General features: G+C 29.5%; 3 protein-coding genes across 4 annotated transcripts; 1 reads left to right on the forward strand and 2 right to left on the reverse strand.

The window, feature by feature from the left end:
• Positions 1-487: 487 nt before the first annotated feature.
• LOC111039155 (DNA polymerase epsilon catalytic subunit A) lies at positions 488-14134 on the forward strand. The gene is made up of 29 exons (XM_022322491.1): positions 488-543; positions 639-771; positions 862-1080; positions 1163-1392; positions 1610-1932; positions 1994-2231; positions 2662-2908; positions 6354-6906; positions 6964-7405; positions 8216-8453; positions 8524-8726; positions 8781-8931; positions 9000-9398; positions 9475-9786; positions 9970-10397; positions 10453-10654; positions 10721-10893; positions 10972-11138; positions 11198-11537; positions 11636-11775; positions 11966-12176; positions 12279-12363; positions 12463-12666; positions 12740-12874; positions 12938-13200; positions 13270-13399; positions 13462-13673; positions 13758-13890; positions 13973-14134. Exons 1-29 carry the CDS (start codon positions 488-490, stop codon positions 14132-14134), a joined length of 6729 nt encoding a protein of 2242 aa, XP_022178183.1.
• Positions 2939-4586, reverse strand: LOC111039159 (bombyxin A-2 homolog). The gene is made up of 3 exons (XM_022322496.1): positions 4183-4586; positions 3854-4037; positions 2939-3186 (listed from the first exon to the last, which is right to left on the reverse strand). The coding sequence occupies exons 2-3, from the start codon at positions 4029-4031 to the stop codon at positions 2999-3001; spliced, it is 366 nt and encodes a 121-aa protein (XP_022178188.1). The 5' UTR covers positions 4032-4037; positions 4183-4586; the 3' UTR covers positions 2939-2998.
• LOC111039158 lies at positions 14008-18247 on the reverse strand. Of its 2 annotated transcripts, none has more exons than XM_022322495.1 (6): positions 17234-18247; positions 15219-15398; positions 15040-15153; positions 14713-14844; positions 14452-14594; positions 14008-14384 (listed from the first exon to the last, which is right to left on the reverse strand). In XM_022322495.1, the coding sequence occupies exons 2-6, from the start codon at positions 15366-15368 to the stop codon at positions 14216-14218; spliced, it is 708 nt and encodes a 235-aa protein (XP_022178187.1). In that variant the 5' UTR covers positions 15369-15398; positions 17234-18247; the 3' UTR covers positions 14008-14215. The 2 variants fall into 2 exon arrangements, with proteins under 2 accessions (XP_022178187.1, XP_022178186.1); XM_022322494.1 differs by lacking the exon at positions 17234-18247 and adding an exon at positions 15622-16877.
• Between the last annotated feature and the right edge of the window lie 311 nt (positions 18248-18558).

An 18558-nucleotide genomic window follows, 5' to 3' on the forward strand; every position in this document is an offset into this window, starting at 1 on the left:
ACTCATAATGAAATCATTTAATACTTTAAATCTAGGATTATTTTTATCCATTTTTAATGATAAAACTTTTCAAATGACAGAATGAAATTAAAAATTTAAATAAAAATTAATGACAAATATTAAACTTATTTATTTATATAATATAATATGTGTGTGTGTGTGTGTGTGTTATATTATACGATTTATATGTCTATTATTAATTACTTAATTGTACGAAAAGTGCGGGAAAATAATACATTAATAATTACCTATTATTACAATTTTAATGAAGTTATGACAAAGATATTTAAAAAAACGCGGGTAACTCATATCAACTAAATAAAAAAGTGGGGGTAAACCGATCAATATTCCGAATTTCTATCTAAACCGGACCGGTGTCGTGTAGATCAACATGAACCAGAGTCATGAATCAGAATCAAAATAATCGGTACGGTACCGCACACCGGTTTGCTCTAGCGAATTTCTAGATTGATTATAACTTGCAAACATGGCTCCTGGAAATACAGGTCGTTTTGTTAAACCCTTGGAGAAGTCATTTTTTAAGTATGTACCTTTATAACAACACATCTTACACAGTCATGTATAATACTAGGTATGCATTTTACTTTGAATCTTATATTTTGAATATTTTTATTAAGCCAATTCAAAGAGGATTCCAGTGATGTTCGATTGAAACAATCTATAGAAAATGATTTAATTGACAACAAATATGGGTTTTTCCGCGTTAAAGATTACCAAGAGCATACTGGTTATCTCATCAACATGCATAGCGTAAGTAATATTTGCATTTAAAGCATTGTACTCTTGTCCGTCATGGGTTATTACTTGTTTGATAATAATAATTACTATTAACTTTTGTAGACTGAAATTGTTGATGAGGATAAACGTTTGGTAGCTGCTGTTGATTATTATTTCATCAAAGATGATGGGTCTCGATTTAGAGTCACACAACCATTTCAACCATATTTCTATCTATTAGCTAAAAAAGAATATATTCAAGAAGTTGTTGCTTACATAAGTAAAAAATTTGCTGGTAGTTTTACAAGTATAGACACTGTCATGAAAGAAGACCTAGACTTGGTAATTATTGTATAATTATGTTTATTCTAATTCTTAGCCATTTTATCTTATTAATTATTAAATTATAATATTAAATTTTTAGCCAAATCATCTGATAGGCTTACAACAAAGATATATAAAAATTTCATTCGCAACAGTTACTGAAATGAATAAAATGCGCCAAGCTATAATGCCAGCAGTCCGAAAAAATCGTTTAGCACTAAAAAATAATTCTTATTACACAGAAATGTTGACAGAATCTTTAGCTAATTTATCTGAAGTTGTCTCATCAAAGAAGCAAGTTGATCACATGGAAAATATAATTGATATCAGGTTATACATTTGATCATTTTATGTTTAGAAATACATAATGCACCTATATAATAAATAATAATAAATAAGGTTGATAAATTGATCTTACAATGAACGCCATGTTAAGTTGATAGTTTAAAATATTTATAAATAGCTCAAAAAATGCCAAAATATTTTTAAAAATGTATCAATACAAAACATATAAGAAAATATAATAAAGTGTTAAGAATTTTTCTAGAGAGTACGATGTAGTATATCATATCCGAGTATCTACAGATCTAAAGATATTCACTGGATTGTGGTATACAGTCCAATGTCGTGGACCCTATAACCAAGCTACATTTACTCAACGTGATGACATTATAGACCGACCTGACATGATTGTTTTGGCATATGATATTGAAACCACAAAACTTCCACTGAAATTTCCAGATGCAAATACTGATCAAATTATGATGATTTCATATATGATTGATGGTCAAGGATATTTAATTAATAATCGAGAAATTATTTCTGCAGATGTTGTTGATTTTGAGTACACACCGACACCAGAATTTGAAGGTAATTCAGTTGTTTTCCTATAAATACTCATATTATGAATTCTAAAGCTTGATAATTTTAGGTCTATTCACTGTTTTTAATGAACCTGATGAAGCTGCTTTGATAAGTCGTTTTTTTGAGCACATTATGGAAATTCGCCCTCATATAATTGTAACATACAATGGTGACTTTTTTGATTGGCCATTTGTGGAAACTCGAGCAGCAGTTCATGATTTAAATATGTCTCAAGAAATAGGATTTTCTAAAAACACAGCTGGAGTATATAGTTGTCGGCCTGCTATGCATATGGATTGTCTATGGTAGGAAACAAATTAACCTTATCGTTATTTAAATAGTTGTGAATTAATATATATATTTGCTTTGTGTAAATTATTTTTAGCATGTATAATGTCTTTTAAAGGATTATAAGGTTTTAATAAAAATCAAAAATAATAATATGTGTTAACACAAAATATATGAAATTATTTTAATATTCTATCATATTTGTTAGCAAACTTAGTGTTAACACTTAAAATGGTCATTCAAAATTTATTTATCTATTAGTTATTCAGATCACAGCTTTTTTTTTTGTCAATGTTAAATGTTTTAGTACTTAATAAAAAATAAACATTAATAAATTTATTTTTATTTTATAAAATATCATGTATTATGATATTATAAATGACTAATGAGAATTTTATTTATTGATAAATTAAATGTTTAATATTATGGTATATTTTAATTTTTCAGTTGGGTAAAACGAGATTCTTACCTTCCGGTAGGATCACAAAATTTAAAAGCTGTTGCTAAAGCTAAATTACGTTATGATCCCGTTGAGCTCGATCCAGAAGATATGTGTCGACTAGCCACAGATGAACCTCAAGTACTTTCTAACTATTCAGTGTCAGACGCTGTTGCGACTTATTATTTATATATGAAATATGTTCATCCTTTCATATTTGCTTTATGCACAATCATCCCTATGGAGCCCGATGAGGTATGGATTTTAATAAATATTACATTTATATAATAATAGTAAGAACTTTATTCAGCAACTAAAAACACTTTTGACTAAACGGTATTAGTCTTAATTAGCACAATAACCTTTTAGTTCAGATATTAAGCAGGGTCTGCGACAGCACTCATCAATGATTGTTCTTTTAGAAGAACGTAGTATACGTGTGGGCATAAATGACATTGTTTCTTGCCTAGGTTGGTATGGATAATCAATTGCATTGTAGTCTTCTAGGTCCTTGTAATCCCATACATCTGAATCTATTAATAAAATATTAAAATTCTTAAGTATTATTTTAATGATGTTAAGATTTATGATGGAGTAAATCAATACATTTTTTTTGTGTTAAAATTGTATTGCCCATAAATGATCTTAAAGTGTCTTATATAGTGTCTCATTAAACTTGTGAAATGTAAATAGTAATTGTTAAAATCAATTTTTATAATAAAAAAGTCTTCTCAATAAGTGTGTGTATCAATAATTTAAACATGAAATGAGAATACAATTTACTACATTGTTAAATGTTTAATACTTTCTGAAAACCATATTTTTTTTTTTTATGGTACTGCTACCATAAAAAAAAAATAATACAGTAATATTAAAGAAAAAATTCGTTTTAATTATAACATTTAATAATATATTAGATAATATGCAGTTGAATTTAAATTTCCGTATAAAAAGCTTGAATATGATAGAATTTAAATTTTTTATTCACAATGATATTACTATGTTTAAATCAATTTGATATATTTTATTTTACTAAGAACCTTGAAATTCTGTATATTAACTTATAGACATTAAATTTGAATCAATAACAATGAATAGTGAACTTAACCTCGCTCAGAATTTTATTTTGAATTTAATTATTTATTATTCTTAGGTTACCTAGTTAAAAAAATTATATAATGTGTAACGTTATGGACTTACCCATTTTACTTCTTTTTTGTCCAACTGGTGGACCATTGTACTTATTTTTACATACAACTTGCATTATGTCTGCCAATCTAGAACCGCAGTATTGTTGAGGTGGTAGTTTCAGATCGGCTGTTACTATCTTGATGACTAATGTCAAGAGGATTAAACTCAAACATAGACTTATCTTCATTGTATTCTAAAATAATAAAAAAATGAGTAAATAAATAAATAAAAGTTGCATGTTAATCTAAATCTCAGTAACATTCAATTACAATTTTTAAATACCAAACTAAACTACTACCCATATTATACTATGGCTATACATTTAAAAAACTACATACCTTGGATAAATGTTTAAATAAGTATAGATGTGGTTTGCAGAAAGGTTGTGAAAGGTTGTAAACTGATTATTGTCAGCCGTTGTTGGTCTTTTATATAATGATTTCATTCCTGTCTTAATATTATGTAGGAGTTCTAAGTAAAGACCCAATAACTGTAAATAATTAAAACGCATCAAGTAGCATTAAGGTGATGATTGAACAAGGGTCAAGATTATTAATAATTATAGAAGGAAAATTAATTAAATTTTTGATTGACATATATTAAATGTTAATAGATGTTGTTACATTTTCCCATTACCCAATAACAACTTCTGAAGGTAAATAAAATAACATTAATGACATGTCAAAGTGTCACATGTCTTGTTCTGTAACAGTTAAGTTTTAGTAAATGATCCAATCTATTTAAATTAATTATTCACATTTTTTATCCACTTATAATAATAAACATATTTTCAAATTATAATTTTATTTTGTTGGTTATAGACACACATATATTTGTACTAGGTATAGAACATAATTTCAGTTGATTGATTCATGTTCAGTAATTTATTTATTTTATACTACATACCTAAAATATGAAAAATAACTGAATACTGTAATATCTACATATTTTGAACTTGAATTTTGATTAGTGTAACTAGTGTTTGATTATTAGATGATTTCATTCTAAGATGATTGTGAAAAAATGTACAACTATTTTTAACTGATAAATTTTGGTTTTTCTTTTAATACATAAAATAATAATTATAAACACTTAAAATTTTAGTTGAAAATTTGTTGCAGATTTAAAGTCACAGATTTAAAAATTATTTTGTAGTTGAAAATGAATGCAATTTTCAATTTGAATAGCTAAGTTTAGGTTGGCCTATGAAAAGGTACACCAACACCTATTAAAGCAATTTTTCAGGTTTTTTATTAATTTTCAAGTTTTTAGATTTTAGTGTATTGTTGTGGTTTTGGATCAAAACTTATATTATATGTTACTGTTAAACTATTAATTGTGCACTGACAAAGTTATAACTCAATTAAATCTTATATCATTTTTTTTAATAACATACATAAGTAAAATTATTATTCCTGTCTTAGTGAATAAACTTCTATTTTACAATTTTGATAAAATAATTTAATATATTTGTGTTTTAAGTCATTGTGAAGCTATCAATTTACATTTTTGAAGTTTTATTGTATAGTATTTTCCAAATAATAAATAAAATTAATCAATTGAGAAAAAAAAATTGTATTCTCAGACCTTAGTACAGCTAAGAGCCATTGGCGCAAATAGGAGGGGGCTTAAGGGGACTTAGTCACCCCAAATTTCGGTCAAGTCCCCACAGTTAAAAATTTAGTACTATAATTTTATTTATATTATATAGCCAATAGGGATGGGAGCTTGAGTACCCCCAAAAAATTTAGTCATTTTGTACCTATGCTAAGAGCCATACATATTTTAAAGATGTATGAACTAATTAATTTGTAATTTATCTGTGTTAGATTTAATTTTTAGTTATAACATTGTTTATAATTCAAACACAAGTGTATAAGTCTTAAATTATCAAACTAATGCTAATACAGTAGAACTTCACTAATTCAGACTAATCAGGGCTCTAGGTTGTCCGAATTCATGAAAGTCTCATTTAAAAAAAATAATCAAAAAATGTGTATCTTAAATTTAAGAATATGTATTTATAATGTTATATAAAATAAAATGCAACATAATATTAGTGCAATTGGCCCTACATTCTACTATTATCTCTTGATAAAAAAATATTTGCAATAACTTGCATTCATGGAAAATTTCTGGAACTTGTTTTCATGTCTATTTTAGTCTGCAACACAAAACAAACAATACATAGTTAACGTGGTATTTAACAGCTGTCCAGATTAATGAGGTTTTACTGTATGTTACAACAAGAGATACAGTTTCAATTGTAAACTTTTAAGTTATAGTTTATACAGAAGTTATTGCAACACACAGTTCTTTAATTTTCATAAATAATTCTACTAATAAGTGATAGGTAGTATTTTGTTAAATTAAACCACAATACATATAGTACTAATTTAAAATGCACATTGTTTATTATTGGTTAGCCAATAAATTTTCAACACAATTTATAAACTATTAAATAAAAAACTTTTATTATAAGTATTTTTATAAGATGTGTACATTTTAGGTGTTAAGAAAAGGATCTGGAACACTATGTGAAAGTCTTTTGATGGTAGAAGCATTTCATGCAAACATTATATTTCCAAATAAACAAGAACAAGTGCTAAATAAACTTAGTGACAATGGCCATGTATTAGATCAAGAGACTTATGTTGGTGGCCATGTAGAAGCTTTAGAATCCGGTGTATTTCGAGCTGACATACCTTGTAGATTTAGACTAGATGCATCAGCTTTCGATATGCTCATTGAGAAAGCATCTGAAATATTTAGATTTTCAATTGAAGAAGAAGAAAAAGTCCCTATGGATAGTGTGACAAATTTAGATGAAATATTGAAAGATGTTGTTCAAAAATTGGAAGCTCTAAAAGCAGATCCTTATCCACTATTGAAACCATTAATATACCATTTGGATGTTGGCGCTATGTACCCTAATATTATACTTACAAATCGATTGCAACCTTCAGCTATGGTTAATGAAGAAATTTGTGCTGCTTGTGATTTTAATGTTCCAGGTGCTAAATGCCAAAGAACTATGACCTGGCAATGGAGAGGAGAACTTAGTATGTTCTTTAACTATTTAAAATGATTATTTTATAATTTACTTATTTGATTTTTAGTGCCTGCCTCAAGAACCGAGTTTCAACGTATCCAACAGCAATTAGAAACTGAGAAGTTCCCCGGTCAATTTCCTAATGACCCTCCTAGAGCATTTCACCAACTGAGACGAGATGAAAGAGCCACTTGGGAAAAGAAACGATTGACTGAATATTGTCGCAAAGTATATAAAAAAACTCACATAACCAAAATTGAAGAACGTTCTACAACTATTTGTCAAAAAGAAAATTCTTTTTACGTTGATACAGTTAGAGCGTTCAGAGATAGACGTTATGAGTATAAAGGGCTCTGTAAAGTAGCTAAAAAACAAATATCTGAAGCAATAACAATTGGTGATCCTGTGGAAATCAAATCAGCTAAAAACCGTGAAATATTATATGATTCGTTACAATTAGCACACAAGTGTATTCTTAATTCATTTTATGGATATGTCATGAGAAAAGGGTAATTAATAGTCATGTATTTAGTATCATTCATTAATATAACATAGGGCTTTTATTTTAGTATCTACCTCAAATAGTATTTTTATAAAAATATATAAATATATGCACTTTTATTTAACATTTAAAAAGTGTATGTTTCAAAGTGATCTCTTATGATTTGTGTTCTTGAAAAAAATATTTATTAATTTTCAGTTTTATTGTTTTAGTAATATGTTGCAACAAAATTATTTTGCAAAGTATTTTATAAGTATAGAATTTGAATATATTTTTTTCACAAAGTTTAGTTTAGCATAACATAGTATAAAAAGTATAAAGTATAAAATAATGTGGTATTGTGATATCGTAATATGCTTATTTTTAAATATTTAAATCTAAGTAGAATATTATATTACGGACAATAATTATTTTAATTAATTAATTTTGTACTATAAAAGATTGCAATTTTGAGATGGGTAAAGATCTCTCTGAAGGTTGTTGATGGGGTGATTATCCCTGCTCTCCATTACTTTAAAAAAAATAATAAATTACATTAAAATTCGGTTCATATGTAAATGTGAAGTATAGAGTTGAATATTAAATCTTAAATGATATTGTGTTATACATATTGTTACAAACTATTTTTTTTACTAATTATAATTTAATATATTATACTAATGTGTACATTTTCAAAATGGAAAAATGTTCTCCCTTCCGTAAAAACAATTTTTGGGGAAATCCTGAAATGGGTGTTCTATTAGATTTGGCCATAATCTACCTAGCTGAATAGTTTATTACAAAATCTTATTTGTTTAATTTATTGTTCCATTTACAGTGCACGTTGGCATAGCATGGAAATGGCTGGAATAGTGTGTTGTACTGGTGCTGCTATAATTAAAAAAGCTCGTGAAATAATTGAGAAAATTGGTCGGCCTTTAGAATTAGATACCGATGGTATATGGTGTGTACTTCCATCAACATTTCCTGAAAATTATGATGTCAAATCAACACATGCAAAAAAAACTAAATTTACTGTATCATTTCCAAATGCAGTTTTGAACTCAATGGTCAAAGTTTGTGGAATAAATTATTTTATACTTATATTCACTTAATTAATAAAAATTAATCACAAATCTTGTTTAGGAACATTTCACCAATCATGTCTACCATGACTTAGTTGATTCAAAAAATCTAATTTATGAACAAAGAAGTGAAAATTCTATTTTCTTTGAAGTCGACGGTCCTTATTTAGCAATGGTCTTACCGGCTTCTAAAGAAGAGGGGAAAAAACTAAAAAAGCGTTACGCAGTGTTCAATTTAGATAAATCACTAGCTGAATTAAAAGGGTAAGTAATACTTACACATTTTAAACTAAATTAAATGAGTTGCAATTTTGTTAGTTTTGAAGTTAAAAGAAGGGGAGAACTTCAAATTATTAAGATTTTTCAATCATCAGTGTTTGAAGCTTTCTTAAAAGGCGATACATTAGAAAAATGTTATGAAAGTGTCGCAACTGTTGCTGATTATTGGCTAGACGTTTTATACTCTAAAGTAAGCATAAAATAATTTGATTCTAAATGTTAGTTAAATAAAAAAATCTAAAAAATGTCTTGTTATAGGGTAAAAACATGCCAGATTCTGAATTGTTTGAACTGATATCAGAAAATCGTTCTATGAGCCGCAAGCTTGAAGACTATGGAGCTCAAAAATCAACTTCTATATCAACAGCTAAGCGTTTAGCTGAATTTTTAGGCGATCAAATGGTAAAAGACAAAGGACTTGCTTGTCGATTTATAATATCCAAAAAACCAGAAGGTACTCCAGTTACACAAAGAGCTATACCATTAGCTATATTTCAATCCGAGTTAAGTGTAAAAAGACATTATTTGAGAAGATGGCTTGGTGACAATTCAATTGATGATATTGATATTCGTGATGTTCTTGATTGGGATTATTATATAGAACGTTTAAGTGGCACCATTCAGAAAATCATTACTATTCCAGCAACTTTGCAAGGAGTAAGTAATTTGTTATTGCTTCAAAACTAAAAATAAATCTATAAATTATTTAAATTATTCTCAAAATTGGTTTTAGATTGCTAATCCAGTCCCAAGAGTCAAACATCCTGATTGGTTACATAAAAAAATGTTGATGAAAGCTGATCCATTGAAGCAAAGAAAAATTACAACTATGTTTCAAGCAATGCCAGAGCATGTGCAAGAAAATTTGACTGATCAACACGAAATTCAAGATATTGAAGATTTTGGAGAAAATGAAGATAATAACCATGTAGAAATTAGACCAAGACCAATGGTAACCAAAAAGCGTAAACGCGACCCTTCTCCAATTGATTCTAGAAACTGGAAAGAAGCTTTAGGACCTCCACCTCCAGCTAGTGATATTCAGGTCTGCATACAACTTAAAATAATATATTGATAATTTTTTCTAAGTATAAACTGATTATATTTGAAAATAGTTTTGTATTATAAAATGTTTTCTTTGTTTAACATGTTAACAAGTTGATAAATGATGACAGTAGAAAATGTATAGTAATTGACACTAATTTGTAGTTTGGTATAATATTTTCAGAATTGGATTGTGTACCAAAAGAAAAAATGGAATTGGCAACTTGAAATGAGAGCTAAAATTATTGGTTTACATGGGAAACGTATGCGGGACGATCAAATACACGTTCCTAAAGGACGTGCTGGTACTCTAGGAGGATTTTTAAGGCGGGCACAGCAAACACTCCTGAGTCAACCCTGGCAAATTATACAGGTGTGTCAATCTGGTGAACCCGGTGTTTTAAAACTTTGGGCTATGATTGGAGATGAGTTGCACAATATTCGAATGAATGTACCTAGATTCTTTTATGTAAATCAGAGGCAAACTGAAATTTATGTTAATGAAAAACATATTTCTTGTACTAAAGTGAACATGATATTGCCCAGGGCCAGACCAGTTTTGAATTTGTACCAGTACACAGTTTTGGAAAAAGATTTTGGTGAAACCAAAGAGTAAGTGAATTTCATGTTTTGATCTTACAATTATTTAAACTCAATATCTGTTTAGTCATTTTATGTGCAACCTATCTAAACCTGGCGTCGAAGGAATATATGAAACCAAAGTTACGCCTGAATTAAGGGCTTTATTAAACCTTGGATGTATGTGTTCTGTTACTTTGGAAGCAGCAAAAAAAATGGCCGCATTGCCAGATCTTGGACATTTTTCACTAGAACAAATGAAACAAGTGTCTCATAAATATTTAACTAACGTTAGTGCATTTTTTTTCTTCAGTTTAATCCAAAAAATTTACACCAATTGAAAAATTTATTTTTAGAGCTCTATAAAAGATATTTTCTTGTACTGCAATAAAGCGCCAACGGGTTTACGAGCCATGTATGCATTGTTTTTAACACCTAGTAAAAAAGCGTTTGTTTGGGTCACAGATACGGTTCGTACAAATCGTATGGCAAATTTAAACACTTTGTATAGCAAAGAACGTAATACCAAGTAATATTTTTTGATAAATGATTAATTTGAGAATTTTTTTTAACTAACTTTTTTGCTCTACTCGTGTCATGTCTTAAGAATTTCTCGTGGACACAACGAATCAAATATCCCTCCATCTGATGTCACTTTTGAAGTTAGAGTGGAAACAGAAGAAAGGCAAGTTTACCGACAAATACAGAGAACTCTTCAATCTTATAGGGATGAAAAAAGAGGACCTACGATGCTGGTGATTCAATCCCCAATAGGTAGTGTAAAGCCCAATGTAATGTTATTTCTAAATCATTAATCTTGTATGTGAATTTAGACAGTCAAGTATTGCTGTCCAATATTCCAATAATGACTGAATTCCCAGTGGTGACTCTTCACGTACAAGACTCTACTGCCTCTATGTACGCTCAAATGGAATGGCAACGTTTAGGGTGCAGTTTGATTGTTAACCACTATCTAAATAGTCCAGAAAACATAAATATTATGTTGGAGCAATGTAGATATCTACAAATACCTCTTGGCAATTTACCCGCGGATGTAACATTGTTTGCATCAGATATTTTCTTCGCTAGGCATTTGATGAAACACAATTTTGTGTTATGGGTTTCAGAAACTGATAAACCTGATTTAGGTGGGCGTGAAACAGATGACAATAGGTAATCATCCCTATTTGTATGAATAACTTAACTATGATATAACAGTTCATTTTCTCATTGCCTTTATTTGTTACCAATTATTATTATTATTTTAATAGAATGTTAATGGACTCAGAAGAAAGTTCAAGTATGCTTGTCAATAATGAAGGCTGTTATACTTCCTATTGTATAGAACTTGAAATTGATGCCTTACCTGTAACAACATTATTACAGTCACATCATATTCATGATTTTGAAGGTATATAATATTTAAACAACAAATAATTTGTATTCTTTGTATGTACGCCGTTTGATTCATGAAGGAGACGTCTACTCTAGTACACAGATGCATTAACAACGATTTATATTTTATTTGAAAACATTAACTTAACTTACGACTCATTATCATATTCATATTATTAAACACCTTCTATCAATAAATATCTTAGGTACAAGTGCTGGTGTTGCATTTGATCAAATACCTCAAGCTTCTCTTGAAGAAATAATGGATGGTGGAACATTTGTAACACCAACCTACGATGAAATAGCATTGTGTTCAGCTGCTTTTCGTGTCTTACGATCAATGGTAAATGTTTGGTTTCGTGATGTTGTGCTCCACAAAAATCCATTTGCCGATTTTCAAATGGTACATTTTTACAGGTAATATAAGTATAATTTAATGTGTCAAACCACTATACCAGTCATTAAACAAAAATTTGATCTTTTATATAATTGAGTTATAATTTTTTAATCATCTGTCAGGTGGCTAAGATCACCAAATGCATTATTGTATGATCCTGCTTTACGCAAAACCCTTTACAGTTTGATGAGAAAACTTTTTATGCAAGTGAGTACTGCATTGATATAAAATGTTACAAATAAATTTTGTATTAAATAATAATACAATATGACTATGACTAATACCTACCATTTCCTTATATTTTAGTTAATTGCAGAATTCAAACGGCTCGGTTCTACTATAATATTTGCCAACTTCAATAAAATAGTAATATGTACCAAGAAAAAATCACTCGAAGATGCAATTTTTTATGTGCGCTATGTTGTACAAAACATTACTAACAAAGAACTGTTCCACAGCTTACAAATATCATTAGGGCCGTGTTGGGAATATTTGATGTGGCTAGATTTGGTAAAACTAATTTTTACAACCATTGTGAATTATACCGTTAACACCTAATAATTTCTTTTAAAATTTTGAACAGTGGAATTATTCTGGAGTTAAAGCTAAGTTTTCTGATAAATTAAAAGAAGCGATGGGAGATATAATTGATATGTCTAATGAAGACGTTGAACATCTTCTCAAGGAACACAAAGCACCTGGACCTGATATTGAAGAAGTATATTGAATTGTACTAAAAAATAAAAATAATATTTACTTATTCTATATCATACATTCTTAGGTCGGGATTGAAATGAATTGGAATATATCTGAATTTTTACCCAATGTTTGTCATGCTCGTAAACATTTTGAAGAAACAATTGCTGTTTACATGAGTGCAATTTATAAACACATGCGGTCAATTGATTCTGTGACCCTGAAACGTATTTCAGAATCATTATCACAAGTCACCCAAAGTAACATGTTAGGTGTTGCATCATGTGAAAGTATAGCAGAATATGCAAAAACCGTAATTTCAGAAGAACTCACTACAAGATTATTCTCGTAAATAAAATGCATTTATATATTACCCTATTTAATTCAACTATAATTATAATATAATGTTTTAAATAGGATAACACAAAAAATTTATAAAAAATATCCAGTGTTGGATGTAGAACTCCAGGAAACGCTTTCTCCATTCTTGCAAAATAAAGGAAAACATTTAAATCCAGCTCTGCAATTTGTGAAAACTGTTTGCAAAGTAAGTTATTTTCTTTAAGAAGTATTTGATTCAATTTAATTTGTATGTCAAATATATTTAAGGTACTTTCACTGGATTTTGGAATTGAAGATGATATTATGAAGTTAAGAAAAAATCTATTACGCTTAATTGCTGTTGGTAATTTTAGTGATGAAGCTGATTGGACAGATCCATGTCTCTCTTGGACATTACCTGAAGTAATCTGTAAAAGTTGTAATCATTGCCGAGATATAGATTTGTGTAAAGATTCTCATCGAAGTGTAATTGATGGAAAGTATGTTTACTGTTCAGAATAATAACAATAATATCATATCAAATGTTTAAAAATAACTTGAATGTACTTAAATGATATTTTTAGAAAAACATGGCTATGTCCCAATTGCAACAGTAGTTATGATAATATGCTCATTGAACATTTTTTGATTGATGCACTTGGTAGAAAAGTAATGGCCTATACCCTACAAGATCTACAGTGTACAAAATGCTCAGAAGTATGTGTATAGTAAATGTAACAAATTTATTTGTTTAAATTGTCTCAGTGGATTGTTATAACAAAGCTCCAATGTTTTACAGATAAAAATGGAAAATCTAAATGCTTATTGTTCATGTGCTGGTAATTTCACAACGGTAATTCCCAGAAATGATATGATGTCCTATCTAAAGACATTTAAAGCAATTGCTGATTACTATGATATGACTCTACTACAACAAATATTAAAACAATATTTGGACTGAAATAAACAAGTCTAAGTACTGTAAAATTATATTTTCATAATTGTTTAGTTAACTACTATTGTATAATAAATTTGTGTATTATTAATTTCCACCAATTATTGAGTATTCAGTTGTGTACATCCCGGGTACAGACAATATTTGAGACAAGGTTGGATTCCTTGAAATGGATATTGGCATTTCTACAGCATCAACAAATGTTGATGTATGAAATGTTTTTTTATATGAAGCTCTCATTTCAGATATAAGGCAACTGAAAAAATAAAACATGATTTGCTCAATGAATTTAATTTCAGATACAATTTGCAAATTTAATTTACTTGTGTGGAACATGTTTTAAAGTGTTTGGCAATACACGTATAGTATTTTGTCGATTGAATATTGGTTCATTGTAAAACGGCTTGTACGCTGGCATAACAGGTTGTAATTTTGAACTTTTAGAATTAATTTGTTTTGCTATATCCTAATGTTTTTTTAATTAAATGTTTAAATGTAAATCAAACCAATGTATATTATAATATTATTTCTCTACATTCTGTTAATTTCAACTGCCAATAAAGTATACATTACTTGGTACTTACTGGATTTATTTCGATGTAATCTAACTTCTGAGTACTAACATACGGGTCTAATTTTCTAATTGCTCCGCCATCACTAACTTTTAGCGTTTGTACTGTGTTAAGATTTTTCCGTGTAACCGGAGTTGGCTGAACCTGTTTTTCAATAACAACGAAATTCTAATGTCAAGTTGCATAAAAGAAATTGATTCTAAATTTTATGAACAAACCATGGGTCATTAAATCATGTTTAATCATGGGCTGTTACCTCACTATTGGATTGATTAAATGTTTAGTGAATGTGTATGCAACCCGAGATTAATTTCTTAATAAATCATTTAATTTCCTTACACAAATCATTGTGGCAGGTATCTGTTTAATAATCGACATCAATTTTGGTTGTATGTATTTATCATTGTACTCGGTTGGTGGCATGAACATTGGTTTAGGAGGATTTGACCAATACTGTAATAAAGATTATTGTAAATTTTCAAACATTAAAAATAATTGGTGGATATCATGTTTTGTACTTTTTCCAATTGAGGCATGATATAATGAATTTGTTCAACATTTAATTTCATAGATCTATGCATAGGATCCATGGTATTAATCTTAAAATCATGTTGAATGCTTGTTGAGGTGTCATAATTCCATTGCTTTAATTCTGGAATATTGGGCATCGATCCAATTCCAGTGTCCAGTGATGATACCTTGGTAAAAGAAAAAGATTCGTTTATCCTCTTAAAATATACTCTGATTAAAAACATAATAGGTGCATTAATATTGTTTTAGTGACCGGAATTAATTATAATAATTTAAAATCTGTTTTTATAATTTGACTGCATCGTGCGCAGACATTTTATCGGGCTTTAAGAATTTATACCTATTTGGTGAAGTATAAAATTTACAAATTTATAATTGAGTCGCTCTTACATTGCTTTCGAACGGTATGTTGGGTATCAATTTATGACCCGCTCTGTAAGACGTCACATAATTATTATTATTATTCTTAGAGTTCATTGTGCACATAATGTTAAATTTGTATTTATGTTTTTTAGTTCTTTGATCACTCGTAATAGGAGTGTAAGTAAAAAAAATTTAACTACTCACTACACCTAAATGTTTATTTAATTTTCACATTAAATAATATGTAGGTAACAAACCAACAAAACCTATATATCCATGACAACCAACCCCCGCAAGTTACAGATTTCCACTTTTCCACGCGACCCATTGATTTTACCTTTTCAGAGGAACTTCGTTCCTTTACCAGACACCAAGACATTGCAGTTTTCTTCTTCTTATGTAGTTGGGTAACTTTGGTATGAGAAAAACGAAGATGAAGTCAGAATTTGGCGATCGGACTTGGTTTCAAAGCAATGGCCTAATGAAATTCACTATTTTTCGATTTTTACGCAATCGCATGTCACTCTAGTTTATCGCGCTTATGACGAAAAAAGGATTTTTTTTTTTTGAAACTTGTGAAGCTTCATTGACGAGTTAAGATCGTTGGTGCAGTCAAAATTTGTCAATCTTACTTAATTTTGAAGTTATTGTCTAAAGGAGTTTTGATTCTGTAATTTTTACGAATGTATTCGCACACATCTCTATTTTACCGCGTTCTTAATTGCCTCGTAGTTTATACGCTATACTATAAGGTATAATACCTATGTTTGCTATAATATTCGGGTAAACCGTTCCAATTATCCTATGGACTTTCCTTGCGATTAAAAATGTGAAAACTAAAAAGTATTGTGAATTGTGGCTATAGTAGAATAGTGGTTTTTCAGTATTTCAGGGTCAACTTCAAATATGGTCTAGATAGTTTACAGCATCGTTAAGCTATATTTTGGCGAAAAAAAAAATAAAGATTTAATAAATTTTATCTAGTTTAACGATAGAAAATGGTTTTGAAAGTGACACTTCTGTTTTAAAGAGATTAAAGTAGAAAGATTGAATTTTGAACATAAACACGATGTTTATATTTTCATGATCGAAGTATCCATTAAAAGAAAAAAAACCCGAATTTGTTAACTTTTTTTCATATAGGTGTTATATTGACACTTGTAGAGTGCTATTTGATCATAAATTTTACATTTTATTGATTTTTATTGTTTATGTATTTTGGAAGCAACTTCAACTATGGTCTAGATAGTTTACGGCATCGTTAAGCTATATTCTGGCGAAAAAAAAATCATTATTAAATAAATTTTATCTAGTTTAACGATAGAAAATAGTTTTGAAAGTGATGTTTCTGTTTTAAAGAGATTCAAGTAGAAAGATTGAATTTGAACATAAACACGATGTTTATATTTTCATTTGAACGACAAAGTATTCTGTGATACATAAAAATCGTAAAATTAATCATTTCAATGTTTGGAATTGAATTCGAAGGATTGGGTTTCGAGTTTCTAAATTGTGTTTATCTTCGCATGCAGTTGTTGGTAATCTAGCTGTGTATCGTTGCTTTTGGATGAATGTTGGTACAAATTCATTTAAATAAACTTAATATTTAATATATATATAAGAATTTATATATAATTACCTGTACGGTTTTCCTATGGAACTGACATTGTCGTTCGGGTGACTGTCACTTTGCATACGACGACGGCCCTACCCTGATTCGGTTTTCACGGTTGTACGCTTGCGGCTATTCTGTACGTATGAGTATGCCTGATGCAAAACAAGAAGCTTTCCATACTATTGGGTGGTTGAATTTTATCCTAACCTACTGTTATGGGTTTGTCTTCATTGTTTATTTTCAAATTTTAAATATTTGAGTGACTGTGTTCTATCTGAAATTACATCTCGCCATACCATAACTGCTGGCCGCAGCAGGTTGTAGCAAACATAAAAATTATTTCAAACGATATAGCGCCGTTGCTCATGGTGTTAATGGTTGGTGCGAAATCATTGAAATAAATGTGTGAGAATCGGAACTCCGTACGTTCTTCCGATAGAACAAGCGTCGTTGTTCGCGGCCACCACATACCTAATTGCTGTTTTCCTCATCTTGCTCCGATCCGCGCGACTCATCCGGACCACTTAAGTGGCCGCTTGATTTGAAATCGACGCATCTTACTCGTCGCTTTAAATCTGGCATAGCCTAAAATATTGAGCGTTAATAAAGCATCAACGATGAAAATAGTATAAGCGTGTTTTTTTTATATTAATCGTGATCGGACAATTTGTCGTTTGTGTTTACTGCGCTCAAGACTGTGTGCAGCTCCACACATTGACTTTTTGATGACAAATCTGATTTTAAATTTAAAAAAAATAATAATTAATAAATAATATTGAACTGAATAAAATTAAATTTTTATAAAAATGTATCAATGTTGGACTACAGTTTGGAGTTTTCCACAACTAGACTGCATTTTTTTACCGTGGTAACCCTTCGTCTTTCGTATCATATTCTGTCTATTAATTTATTTATTTACTTAGGACACTACTGAATACTGAGTTCCGATCTAATACTTGTGCGTCATGCATAAAATGATAGCTCCGGAATGCCCGCATCAAGTGTATAGTGTTACGATGCTTAGGCATTTCGGTGATAACAAATTGTTTTTCCCTCTTTTTCTTGTTTGGTCATTAAGTAACTATGTTTAGTGGCTTGGCGTGGCGCGTTGGCTGCTACCAGTTGCGGAATGCGACTGTGAGTAAGTAACGGCCACAGCTACTAGTTCTCGGATGGGTGACCACTCGAGTTCATAGTAGTTCAAAACCTTGCCACACATACACGTGTTTTCTACCTACCGTAACAACCGTAATAATCGTAAAAACAAACCAACCGTACCAACTTTACCCCTACCACAGTTCATAACCCCTACAACAGCTAATGGCCTTAGTCGCCGGGCTTAAGTTCAA

Source organism: Myzus persicae, unplaced genomic scaffold (assembly GCF_001856785.1).
Source record: "Myzus persicae strain clone G006 unplaced genomic scaffold, MPER_G0061.0, whole genome shotgun sequence".
Lineage (NCBI taxonomy): Eukaryota > Metazoa > Arthropoda > Insecta > Hemiptera > Aphididae > Myzus > Myzus persicae.